At 38.0% G+C, this 12,516-nt stretch overlaps 2 protein-coding genes and 1 long non-coding RNA gene across 6 annotated transcripts in view; all 3 read left to right on the top strand.

The window, feature by feature from the left end:
- The window catches only part of LOC139125649 (uncharacterized), a 176,630-nt gene that overhangs the window by 141,194 nt on the left and 22,920 nt on the right, over positions 1 to 12,516 (top strand). The gene's annotated exons all lie outside the window — the stretch shown is intronic.
- The window catches only part of LOC139125644 (coiled-coil domain-containing protein 191-like), a 218,719-nt gene that overhangs the window by 192,469 nt on the left and 13,734 nt on the right, over positions 1 to 12,516 (top strand). The window lies entirely within an intron of this gene.
- On the top strand, positions 2,269 to 12,511 carry LOC139125645 (coiled-coil domain-containing protein 191-like). 2 transcript variants are annotated; one of them, XM_070691745.1, is made up of 7 exons: positions 2,269 to 2,494; positions 3,293 to 3,331; positions 3,852 to 3,990; positions 5,096 to 5,284; positions 6,071 to 6,243; positions 6,887 to 7,109; positions 11,182 to 11,353. In XM_070691745.1, the coding sequence occupies exons 1-6, from the start codon at positions 2,408 to 2,410 to the stop codon at positions 6,932 to 6,934; spliced, it is 675 nt and encodes a 224-aa protein (XP_070547846.1). In that variant the 5' UTR covers positions 2,269 to 2,407; the 3' UTR covers positions 6,935 to 7,109; positions 11,182 to 11,353. The 2 variants fall into 2 exon arrangements, with proteins under 2 accessions (XP_070547846.1, XP_070547845.1); XM_070691744.1 differs by lacking the exons at positions 2,269 to 2,494; positions 3,293 to 3,331; positions 3,852 to 3,990; positions 5,096 to 5,284 and adding exons at positions 7,333 to 7,507; positions 11,890 to 12,511 and having other exon boundaries at positions 6,093 to 6,243; positions 11,182 to 11,372.

Genomic DNA, 12,516 nt, shown 5'->3' with positions numbered 1-12,516 from the left:
GAAATCCTGAAATATGATTTCTTTGGTCAGAAAAGGGAAGGAAAACATTGAGTGTACTGAGGTGTAAAGTAGACCTATTTAGTGGATGCTTATATCATAAGTGCTGGGAAAAGAAACTAAGAATTGCTTGTGGTAAAAACATTTGCGCCGCCTATGGCGGCGTGCTGACAAAGAATACATGAGAATAAGGTTTCCAAATATTGCTAATTTCTGGTGCATTGTGACAATTTTTTTTTCACTTCTGTCTGTTATGACATTTTTTTTCTCAGGCCATGACAGGATCATTTTTTCCTTCTATCTCACCTGGTGACAAATTCTTTTTTCTCAAAATTCTCCATACCCCCCCCCAAAAAATCAAATGGTTCTCCCCTAATTTATGTAAACATAATTTAAGCTGGGCTGTGGAACTACAGCAAAATAGGTACTGCATGTTGTGACCATGGAGGTCTCTGCTACCTCCATGTTGTAACTTAGTTGCAGTACTGTAGTTGTGCCGTCCGACCCAAATGCAAAGGCAAAACCTCGAGCTACATAGCCTAGAATCTACGCTACGAGCTACAGTACAACAGCTAGTTGTGACTAAAACTGTTGTGACTAAAACTATGTTGGTCAAGGCATGAAGGTACCAAAGACTCTGGTACCCACGAGCGCCAGGCTCGCCGCTTCACGAACCTCCAAGTTGTTGCACAGTCACTTGTGATCGGTCTATTCCGCTCGGAGTCTATGCCCCCATAGACGTGTGTATATATGCCTGTTTTTCTCAGGCATATGTACACACGTCTATGGGGGCATAGACGCCGAGCGGAATAGACCGATCAGCGGATCACAAGTGACTGTGGTTGTTGTTAACATTTAGTGGCATCGCGAACAAGCGACGAGGTCAGCGCCTGTGCTTATGCTCAATTTCGTAACAATACCTTAAAAACGACTAATTTGGGACGACAAACCAAAGGCTGCAGACAGCGCGAAACACTTGTGGAACTTTCACGTTCTTCTCGGTCTTGACAAATTCAGATGGGTAAGCGGAGAAGTCGGCCAGTTGCGAACTCGGCCAGCGCCGGAGCCGACCAACTCGGCCAGTGGGAGAAGTCGGCCAGGAGAAGTCGGCCACTCGCAACAAAGCAATATGATTGCATACGCATTCTCTTCACAGTTGAATATGCCAAACAATTTTAACTTCTTACTACCATAGTTTTGTTATTTTGTCGGTTTAATACTACATGTACTACGGACATTCAGTAAACAACCGAAGTCGAAGAGCTCCCACGTCCACCGTGCAGTGCAAAGCATGTACGGTCTGCCTTAGACTCTCCACAGTCGCTGTGCCTTAAGTGCGCGCCGTGATGGGCCTGCATTCGAAGGCTGTGCAGCCACAGGGTACACTGGCTTGTTGTTTATTTGTGTTTGTTTGTTTGTGTGTATGTTTTTGTTTGTTTATTTGTTATTTTTAATAAAATAACAGCGAAAAGCTGTTTTGTTAATATTTGTCAATAAAGAGCAGTTTATTTGTTTATTTGTTTGTTTATTTATTTATTTGTTTGTTTGTTTGTTGATACGTATTTCCGATGGTTAGGGTTAGGGTTAGGCTTAAGTTAGGGTTAGGGTTAGGGTTAGGCTTAAGTTAGGGTTAGGGTTAGGGTTAGGCTTATTCACTCCCTCTTGTGTGTATGTTTTTGTTTGTTTATTTGTTATTTTTAATAAAATAACAGCGAAAAGCTGTTTTGTTAATATTTGTCAATAAAGAGCAGTTTATTTGTTTATTTGTTTGTTTATTTATTTATTTGTTTGTTTGTTTGTTGATACGTATTTCCGATGGTAACTTAAGCCTAACCCTAACCCTAACCATCGGAAATACGTATCAACAAACAAACAAACAAATAAATAAATAAATAAACAAATAAACTGCTCTTTATTGACAACTATTAACAAAACAGCTTTTCGCTGTAATTTTATTAAAAATAAATAAACAAACACAACATACACACAAACAAACAAACACAAATAAACAACAAGCCAGTGTACCCTGTGTTTAGATCGCCTTCGCATATAACTTAAGTAAAACTTCAAAAAAAGAAACACTATAATGGAGCATATGTTCTAATTGGGTGCATACTGTACTGGCCGAGTTCGCCCACTGGCCGACTTCTCCAGCTGGCCGAGTTCGTAACTGGCCGAGTTCTCCAACTGGCCGAGTTCGCAACTGGTCAGATGTTGTAGCCTTTGCACTTTGACCTTTCCAGGATGACCTTTATGTCTTTACATGTTACATGTTGCATGACGGGTAATTTCCAATATGGCGATCACCATTAATGTTTTGCTCAGCTAAGCGACATCGTACAATCTCTTTGCACAGTAGTTTTTAATTGAGCACAGTTGTATCGCTGATCGGATGTGAGTTTTACGTATCATGGCCGATTCTAATCCGGCTCTTTACCGATGGAAACGATGGTCCGCTCCGAAACCTGTAAATTCAGGGAATACCTCAAAATCAAAGGTAAGGTTATGTTTGTAGAGTTGCGGCGAAGAAGACATGTATCAACTAGTTAATGACATCGATCGGTAGATCACGAGTCAAGTCGTTTTTCAGTCAGATAATAAGTAGTCACGATCAGTTGATCTTCGAGCGTGATAAGTTTATCTTCGAGCGTGTTCAGTGAGGTTAGAGTCTTCAATATCTAAATGCTCGGACTGTGTGTGTACGCAAGTGATGAGTGTTCTTTTAATCCATAAACATACAGAAATAAATATTTGTCCATAAGTTTAGATTATGTTTTTAGAAATTACACATGCAGTTGTTTCGGCACCGCTTTCAAACTTTTGCCGCGTCGGTGGCTATTACATTGCTATCGATGAACTTGTGTCACAGATTTGAAAATGATATGAAGTTTTTTCTTACGGTCTCTTATGTTTTCACAAAGATTAAAGCATGGAGGTAGCAGAGATTACCTCCATGAATGATTAAAGCATGTACATGAATGTACGTGAATGTTAGTTGACACACTATACTTTTTCAGTGTTTGGATTTGTAACATTACGCTCCAACACTAGTTCCCGAAGGTAGCCTTGAGCGGTGCCGAAACGTTTTGGGTCGCGGTGCCGAAATGACTTTGGGCCTGAAATTTGGAAATTGGAGGCTGAAAACGAGAATACTAACTTCAACAACAGCCTCACGTGCGACACTGGTAAAAATTTGTCTTCACAAACCCTAGCTATAAACGCGTTCTACCTAGAATATAATTAAAATTTTAGGATTAATATCTTTCATGTTTTTTTTTCCTAATCTTTAAAACAGAAATTGACAGGTGCAGATGACATACAAGATTGGATCAAGGTATTGTACTATTACCTTATAATGTTTGGTCAAACTTTCACAGGCAGTTGCCACAGCAACAGCAGCTTTAATGTTGCCATTGCAAAATTGTCTTGGCATGGTAACCAAGTAACTAACTACTCACTTGGTGACCAATTTTATTCAACAAAGTTGATTTCAATCATGGTGCAACAGATATTTAGTAATATGTAAACCTCTTTCAAGATTTTCTTAAATTTAGAATTCTTTCTAATTCAGGTGTGATGCTTTCCCTACACCACGTTTGGTTCTGTGCCAGATTACTTGTAATGATACTATGAAAACTAACAAGCTTCATTTCAGATATAATTCTTATGCACTGCTGTCGTTTAAAATTAATCTTTTAAAGGACGTTCACGTAATGGTACAATTTTTGACAACTTAGTCCAACTGTGTAGTATGGATTCTTACAAAAATTTAAATGCCTTGTGTGGATTCTTATGTTTAAATGTCTTGTATGGATTCTTACAGAAATTTAAATGCCTTATATGGATTCTTACAGAAAGTACAAGAAGCTTCTGACAGGGCAGCAGCTGTCACCTTTGGACACAAGTATACTGGTGGTAGCCATGGCAATGGCATGGCAACAGCCATGGCAACAGTAGATGCTCTTCATGACCATGATGAAGCATATCAAGAAGGTAACCCTGCATGTTTTAATTTTATTGACCAGATTATATACACAGGGATTACAAATCTCTATTTCACTTTAAGCTGCCATATTTTTCATTGAGAGATGCACATCCACAGATATGTTGTGAAAGTAATCTACACACACATTAACATATACTCTTCACATATAATACAGAAGCTGGTACTGGTACCATAAATTTACACAATACATTTCTCATACACCTCTCTTATTACCGTATATGTCACATGATACTAGACCAGAGTCAAGCAAATCAATTTTCCTCAACTTTCATTATAACACACCTCATCCACAGTCGGTATTCTAATTCGCCAATTGATAGTCATGTTGAATGTGTTCTTTTTGTGCTGATCCACGTAAACAACGTCATCGGGCATCATTTGTTGGAACTGTTGCCTGCCAGGCATCAGTTCCGAAAAATGATGCCCGTTGACGTCAAAAACGACATTGACTCATCTGCAGACCAGAATGTAAACAAAGATGTCGTCCGCGGCCGATCGAAACGATAGTCGAGAAATTTCTAGGTTTATCCTACTTTCTGAAGACTATAATCAAAGGTGCATTGAACGTTTTGCAGAAGTATTGCGATCCTGTTGGGGAAAACTTTTTCTTACTGAACCACTCCAACATATTACATGCGACAAATTTTGTGTATGGTACGGTCTTATGCATGACTGCGGATGAGGTGTGTTATAAAACACATATTGACTGGCCATGAGGACAACAGCATAGGTCTTTATTACCCCTCGGGCCTGTGAGTCACCCCCAAAAACAGACTGTTTCTCTCGGCCTTCGGCCTCGGGAAACAGTCCGTTTTTCGGGGTGACTCACAGTCCCTCAGGGTACAAACGCATGTTGTTGCCCACATGGCCAGTCAATATGTGTATACTGTTTAAGCATTGAAACATCTTTTAGCCAAACACAAATACTTTTGTCTGAAATGTTATATTTGTTGAAATTGTTCAGTTCATTTATTATGACTTCAGTTGTTGTCCTTCCTATATAAATATTTGATGACTCTGTGCAGTGTATTTCCCTAACTACATTTTTTCATACATATGAGGTCTGTGGGTTTTATTTGTCTTTCACACCAGCACAAGAATTACTGAATCAGTGGATGACTGATAAATGTCACCTTGACAATGACTTTGATGATGACATGGATGAAATTTTATCATCACGGAATCCACCAACAAGATCAGAGATCAAGAAACAGTGGGATGACCTGATTGCTGTGGAAGATCCAGGATTTCCACATCCATACAATGGAATATCATCCGAAGGTAATCAACTTAGACATTCTGAAAATTGTTGTGGAGGACGTGTTTGGCTTCAAATGTCATTTTCTGGCATAAGTTCCCATAGTTGATGATATGGCAAATATTTTTTTTAACATCCTAATGTGATTGGAGAGAAAATATTGTTCCTCTGATTTTCTTCGCAAGTAACAGTGACTGATTGAATATACTGATCGATAGAGACAATCAGTAAATATTTTTTTCAAAAAACCATTCTGTGTAAAGAAACTACAAGAACACAGGCAATCACTAATTAGGCCCTTAAAAGTGCCTGTCTTGGTACACCTCAGTATTTCTAATTTTTGTTTTTCACTTCACTGTCAGACAGCCATTGTCATCGGACCTTCAATTTCTATCAACATATTGTACATGTAAAGAGCAGTCAGTCAAAACTTAACCCTTTCACCCCCAGTTCCCTGTATACAGGTCTAACTTAGCCATAGAAAACAATGGATTTGGGACAAACCATGGTGGTGAAAGGGTTAAACAAGCATAGAACAGTTTAGGGCATGTGAGTTTTCAAATAAGGTCGAGTTACATAGCATGATGATTGAATGATAACATAAAAATTTGATACATTTTCCAGGATTGCTGATACAATTTGTCAACTCTGTGAAGTATCTAATGTAATTGATATAATGTTATCTGTAAAATCAGTTTTTAAAAGTCAGTGATTGTAAGTCAGACATTTCCATGGAAACCAATAGCATTTTTCAAATTCTAAAGTAAGATAATAATTGTTCTACCAATCCATTTTTCCACCTTGTACAGCATTTGTAAAGGAAATTGAAGAGCGTGATGAGGAATCCACTGTGGAGGGTATCATCCAGGGATTGTTAGACAAACCAGTTGTAGAGACGGATTTCTTACGTGACTTGGGATTGGATGAGAGGAAAAAGAAAGGAAAAGATCCAACAATATCGATGCAAGCCAGACATCAAAGGGTAAGCAAAGAATGGACAAACATTGTTAATGTATTACAGCTGACTTCAACACTGAACCAAGTTTCAATACTTGAAATTATACTTTTTATGTCTTAATGGAACCAATATGGGCACAATCAGCAGTGGTCCCTTGCAAGAAGTTGTACAATATTACTGATATTATTAGATAAAAGTATTCTGGGTGCTTCAATCATCTGTCTCTTCAGATATTGAAGTCCAGCTAGGCTGTACATTAGACATCTAGTACTGTTTCTCATCTGTTAATATAAGACCATGACTTCAGAATTAGAAACAACATTATTGATATTATTTTATAACATGCAGTTTTTCATGTATCACCAAAAACCTTCTAATGTTGGACTCTTGTAATTGGTCTTGGTATTTTACATTTAAAGGTAGACAGGCTTATTTTGTTTCTTGAACAAGTATTGAGGTCAGCCAGGAAGTCCTCCAGTCTAGTTATGCAGACACAGCATGCAGTTTTGATCAGAAATGTACGTTTGATAAGGCAACTGGTAAATTCATCGGTCTTAACAAAAAGATTGGCAGTCTCAGAGTTGCTCCTCCAATCCCTCCTTGGACAGATTTGGAAATATTTCCCCAAGATCTGAGATAGCTAAGATTTTTTTTGAATTTGAATCAGGTGAAGGAAAACCGAGAAAAAAGACAAAAGAAAGAGAAAGAGAATTGAGAGAGAAACAGAGACGGAAAGATGCCCAACTGCAGGCACAACAGATCATCTTGAAAGAAGAAAGAGACAAGGCTATGCACAAGAGGAAAGAAGAAACTCTGTTACAACAAGAAATGACCAAGATTAGAAAAGAAATGGAAGAACAAAGAAGAGTTGCTGAAGAAGTACAAAGAAGGTAGAATATCTAAGATGTATCCTGTCTTGTATTCTGTTGTTTTGAATGCATGCAGTGTTTGCAAGATTAACACTGCAATGAATGTATAACACTAACAGTGAACACAGATAGCAATGACTGAGTAAAATCTAATTACGTAAGTAATTAAGTAAGCATAATGTGGACAGATCTTTTCTCCACAAAAGTTTCACATCATTCCCTATCTATTGATGTTGTTTTCCAGGGAGCAAGAGAGATGGGAGGCAGAAAAGAGGAGGGAGAGAGAGGAGAGAGAGTTGCAACAGAGGAAGGCAGAATTAAGGAAACATCAAGCCCAACAGATGCTGGAAGAAGAAAGGAAGGAATTGACAAGACGTCTTGAAGAAATGAAAGCTAAGAAAGCAACAGAGGATCTGAAGGTACTGTTTGTCAGCAAAGTATATTCAAAATATTTTAACGAAGATACTCAAAATTCATTGACAAGTAAAATGGCAAAACAATAAGGTGAGATTTCTGTGAGCCAACTATGTGCTCAGCCAGTATTTCTCCCTTACTAAGGACACTAGTCTGACTGAGTATCATAGTTACAAAATAATTTACAGTCTAACATTTGACCTTTCATGAAAATGTGAATGCAGATCAAAGATTCAAATGTTGTAAAAACACTCTTACTGTCTGCCCATGTCTGTACTGTGGCTATGTTTTTTGGCATTGTTCACATGCCTGTGTGTATTTCATCAATGCAATGTATATCACATAATCTGTCCTGGTGTTTGTTTACATTGTTTATTTTTGTTAAAGCTTTCCACAATATAATATAAGTTTCAGTTCCGTAAATTCACAGTAGGTATTGAGTAGATATACTGTGTAGGGTCAAGTGAGGTCACACAGTGACAGGTGATAAATGACCACTGCTATTCATGTAGTCAGCTAATCACACTTATGAATTACACAGCTTGTCAATACCTTGCTTGGCATGAATTCAACATTGTTGGACTGTGAGGCAGAGTTATCACACAGCCATACATCAGTGAAAAATATATATATTCCAGATCATTTTGTGCTATAAATAATGACCTAATTCTGAAAAATCTCACACAGCAGATACTCCTGTGTTTGAAATCATTGGTTGGCTGTATTTAAATCCCAATCCATCCATGACTAAGTAATTTGTAAATTTGAAAGTCTCCCAGTTGATACCAATTATATATTACTATAGCAAAACACAATTACAGTATGTCTGTAGAGATTGTTCAAGTATGTTTCTTTGCCAGGTTTTAAACCGTGTTCTGTGATTTAGGGTTTGATCATTTGTTTTTCATGCAGATTGGTGAAAATCTTGTTGAACTCAATAGCATTTCCATCTACAGTACTTGTTCTCTCTGGTTGCCATATATTGATTTAGGGTCAATCCAGCAATGACTTTTGGTGACCTTTGACCTGCATACACCAGTTACAGCCAGGCATTTGTTTGTAGAACATTCAGACACTGACATGGTGCAAGGCTGGCTGTTTACAATACATACACCTGTCAAAGTGTCTGTAGTCTCCATTATCTGAATGTGAAATTGACCTTTGACCCATTGCATGGTGTCAAGGGTAGAGTGTTATTTTGATGCTTTTGGACATTTATAAGTATATTATGTTTGAGAAAATAGTGGAAGATGACAAAAGCTTGACATCATTTTGATACAAATCCTATCAACTATTTGCAGAGTTACACAAATGCCTTCTCAGAAATCACCAGTTTCTTGTCAAACATATTTCTGACTCTTCTCTACAACAAGTGTTATGTGCATCTCTGTATCCAAGGCATATCACAGTATGTGAAATAAGAACTTGACATCAAATAACTGGGAGCAATAATTCAAACTTGAAGCATGATGAAAGCATGTGACATCCTTCATAATAAAAGCTGTGAAGCAAAACTCAACTATTGCAATCCTGAGACTGATTTCTAAAGATATCCGTTTGTGGAAACATTTCAATCTTTGACCTAACAGGAATGAAATATTCCAAGAAAAATCAGCGTGATGGTATGTCAAGTTATTAATTTTTAGCTCATATTTGGTTTTATATATGTATACCAAAAAGAGCTTATATGATGAGTCTAAGTCAGTAAGTGTCTGTATATTTGTGGTATGTGCGGATGTATGTCCGTCACACACAAAGGCTCCCATACCGCCAAAGCTACCATCTCAGTATTTGGTGTACAGTAGATGCAGGGGTTGAGATGTGAATTTGTTCAAATGAACACATCAGTGTCAAAACTGTGCAAATGAGGTAAGAAAAAGCGAAATTCTGAAACAGGCTTGAAACAATCTTACTCCACTGACTTGAGTCATTTTCCTGTCATTGTTTATGAACTGTTACATATTAACAGACCTGCTGAAACCATAGACAGTAGAGGGGGAAGACCGTCTATACTAAACTAAGAGGGGCTTGTTTCTGGTATACATGTTGCTAAAGTTGACCTCCAGTACCTAAAGTTTCAGACCTTATATTTACTTTTGTCATTCTTTTAGTCCCCACGGACACCGTCCGGGGGGACTTATAGGTTTGGTCATGTCCGTGCGTGTGTGCGTGCGTGCGTGCGTGCGTCCGTCCGTTCACGCAGATATCTCAGAGATGCCTGGAGCGATTTCATTCAAACTTGGTACAAGGATTACTTCATATGTCATACAGACGCACGTCAATTTGTTTTTTGATACGATCCAATATGGCTGCCAGGCGGCCATTTTATTATGATTTTTTCATGTACAGAGCCATAACTCAGACATGTTTCAACCGATTTTATTCAAAGCTGGTACAAGGACATTGACCAATGTCATAGATATGCACATCAATTTGTTTTGTGATACGATCCAATATGGCCGCCAGGCGGCCATTTTGTTACGATTTTTTCATGTACAGAGCCATAATTCAGGCATATCTGAACGATTTTATTCAAACTTTGTACAAGGACATGACCTATGTCATACATATTCACGTCGATTTATTTAGTGATACGATTCAATATGGCCGCCAGGCGGCCATTTATTACTATTTTTTCATGTACAGAGCCATTACTCAGGCATGTTTTAACTAATTTTATTCAAAGTTGGTACAAGGACATTGACCAATGTCATATATATGCACGTCAATTTTTCATGTGATACGATCTAATATGGCCGCCGTGCGGCCATTTTGTTACGATTTTTTTCATGTACAGAGCCATAACTCAGGCACATCTCAACTGATTTTATTCAAACTTAGTACAAGGACATTGACCAATGTCATACATATTCACGTCGATTTGTTTTGTGATACGATTCAATATGGCTGCCAGGCGGCCATTTTATGACGATTTTTTCATGTACAGAGCCATTACTCAGGCATGTTTCAACTGATTTTATTCAAAGTTGGTACAAGGACATTGACCAATGTCATAGATATGCACGTCAATTTTTCATGTGATACGATCCATATGGCTGCGTGCGGCCATTTTGTTACGATTTTTTATGTACAGAGCCATAACTCAGGCATATCTCAACGGATTTTATTCAAACTTGGTACAAGGACATTGACCTATGTCATACATATGCACATTGATTTGTTTTGTGATTCGATCCATTATGGCTACCATGTGGCCATTTTATTACGATTTTTTCATGTCCTGAACTACAACTCAGACATGTATCAAGCGAATTTATTCAAAAGTATTTTTATCACAGACCTAATGAAGAGGACTCTATCCTCTCTGAGGACCTGTAATCAAAGCACCCATTAACAAGTGGGGACTGTGTCATCAACTATGACTTGTTACTTTTGTCATTCCTGTTTTCCTGGTTTAAATATTTCTTGTTGTTTTTCTGGTTGTACTGTGCAGAAATCATTGTCATAACATCAACATAGAATTTTCCTCCACTGAACAGATAGAAACAACATTTATTGTTGATCATTGGTAACCCATACTGGTATATACCAATTCTGATCAAATTTGAGTGACACCATATAATTGCGGTATTTTTAAAATTTACCTTATCTACACTCAATTGTGTCAAACTAGTGGTATTTTAGTTTGATAAATCTCACATTGTGTTTTTCATTGCAGTGTCTACGGAGGCATTTCTCAGCATGGTATCAGCTAGTAGCCAACAGACGAATACAGATGGGCAAAGCCAGGGCTCTCTCAGACTGGAGAAGATTGGTCAGGGCCTGGAACAAATGGAGACACTATGTACGTCAGCAGCGTATGGAATATGAAGAGAGACAGACAGAATTTTACATCAGAGAGTCTCACAGGTAAGACTGGATGTGTAGATGATTGGTTTAGCATCAAGAAATGAAAAGAGACAGAATTATGTCAGAGAGTCTCACAGGTCAGGCTGGATGGTGTAAACAATCACTGTGGCATTTTACGTTACATTGCTGTTTAGAGTGCCTGTATTCATTCCAAAAGTGTAAATGAGTTGTCATTCCTACTTATTATAATTTCAGTGAAGAGATAAAGACTGATAGAGGGCCAGTATACCCCCATTTTGCTAGACAATCATGAATACACGTACTGAAGCACAAGACATCACTTAAATATCACAGAGTCAAGTAATCAGTTTGATCAGTTCGCAGAAAGATAATCAATTTAACATGGAGTCATGACACTTTTACAAGAAAGATCAACATTTAGCTGTATTCATTTTGAAATGTTTTAAATACACCAGTTGTTACGAAGAATAGACTTAAAATCATACAAATTACTTGACATATACACTTGATGTCATTAGATAATGGTGATATTTACTGAAACGTAATTTGGTTTCAGGAAAAAGCAGCTTGCTGAGGACTTCCACAGAAAAACTCTGTTGAAAAGATATTTTGTGAGTTGGCAGCTGTGGGTTGCACAGGAACAACAAAGCAGAGAAATGACAGAAAGGAGACAGGAAACTAAAAACAAAATGGCTGCCTTCCTGGAAGCAGCTGCTTCAGGGAAGCTGTGGACCAATAGGAAGGAGGATGACAGTTTGTTTGTTTTCCATGTATGTCAAATAGATGCTGCTGTAGCCGGTGCCATACTGGCCTGACACACAATATTTTGCGACACAGAAAAACGTGTAATGAGATGTTGTGATAGGAAAACTTGTTGTGCGATTTTTGCGCACGGTAATCGAAATACAGCCAAACCCCCTCCCGCCCCTAAACACAGAAGTTGCGTTTACTGTGCGCATGTTTTAATTATCCACGGCCCCTAAGGATAAGAAATCCATCTGCTAACCTTGTTTCTTGTGCTACATTTTGTCACACAGAGTTGGTTTCGAAGATATTCCCTTTGCTCTCAATTCTTGAAAGAACTGCTATTTTTATGTCAGAATACAAAGAGAACACTTATGGATAAGTCCAGTATCCAATGAAATACATTATTTATTAGTCTGAGTATAGAAACATGCTACTG

The sequence above is a fragment of the Ptychodera flava genome (assembly GCF_041260155.1).
Source record: "Ptychodera flava strain L36383 chromosome 3 unlocalized genomic scaffold, AS_Pfla_20210202 Scaffold_25__1_contigs__length_14229661_pilon, whole genome shotgun sequence".
Classification (NCBI taxonomy): domain Eukaryota; kingdom Metazoa; phylum Hemichordata; class Enteropneusta; family Ptychoderidae; genus Ptychodera; species Ptychodera flava.
The sequence above is the reverse complement of the archived record's forward strand: the minus strand, read 5'-3'. Positions and strand labels throughout refer to the sequence as shown.

Coding starts and splice junctions, on each gene's coding strand:
- LOC139125645 (XM_070691744.1), top strand. CDS start 7,009: ATGCACAAGAGGAAAGAAGAAACTCTGTTACAACAAGAAATGACCAAG. Junction 7,110..7,332: donor GCTGAAGAAGTACAAAGAAG/GTAGAATATCTA, acceptor GTTGTTTTCCAG/GGAGCAAGAGAGATGGGAGG. Junction 7,508..11,181: donor AAGCAACAGAGGATCTGAAG/GTACTGTTTGTC, acceptor TTTTCATTGCAG/TGTCTACGGAGGCATTTCTC.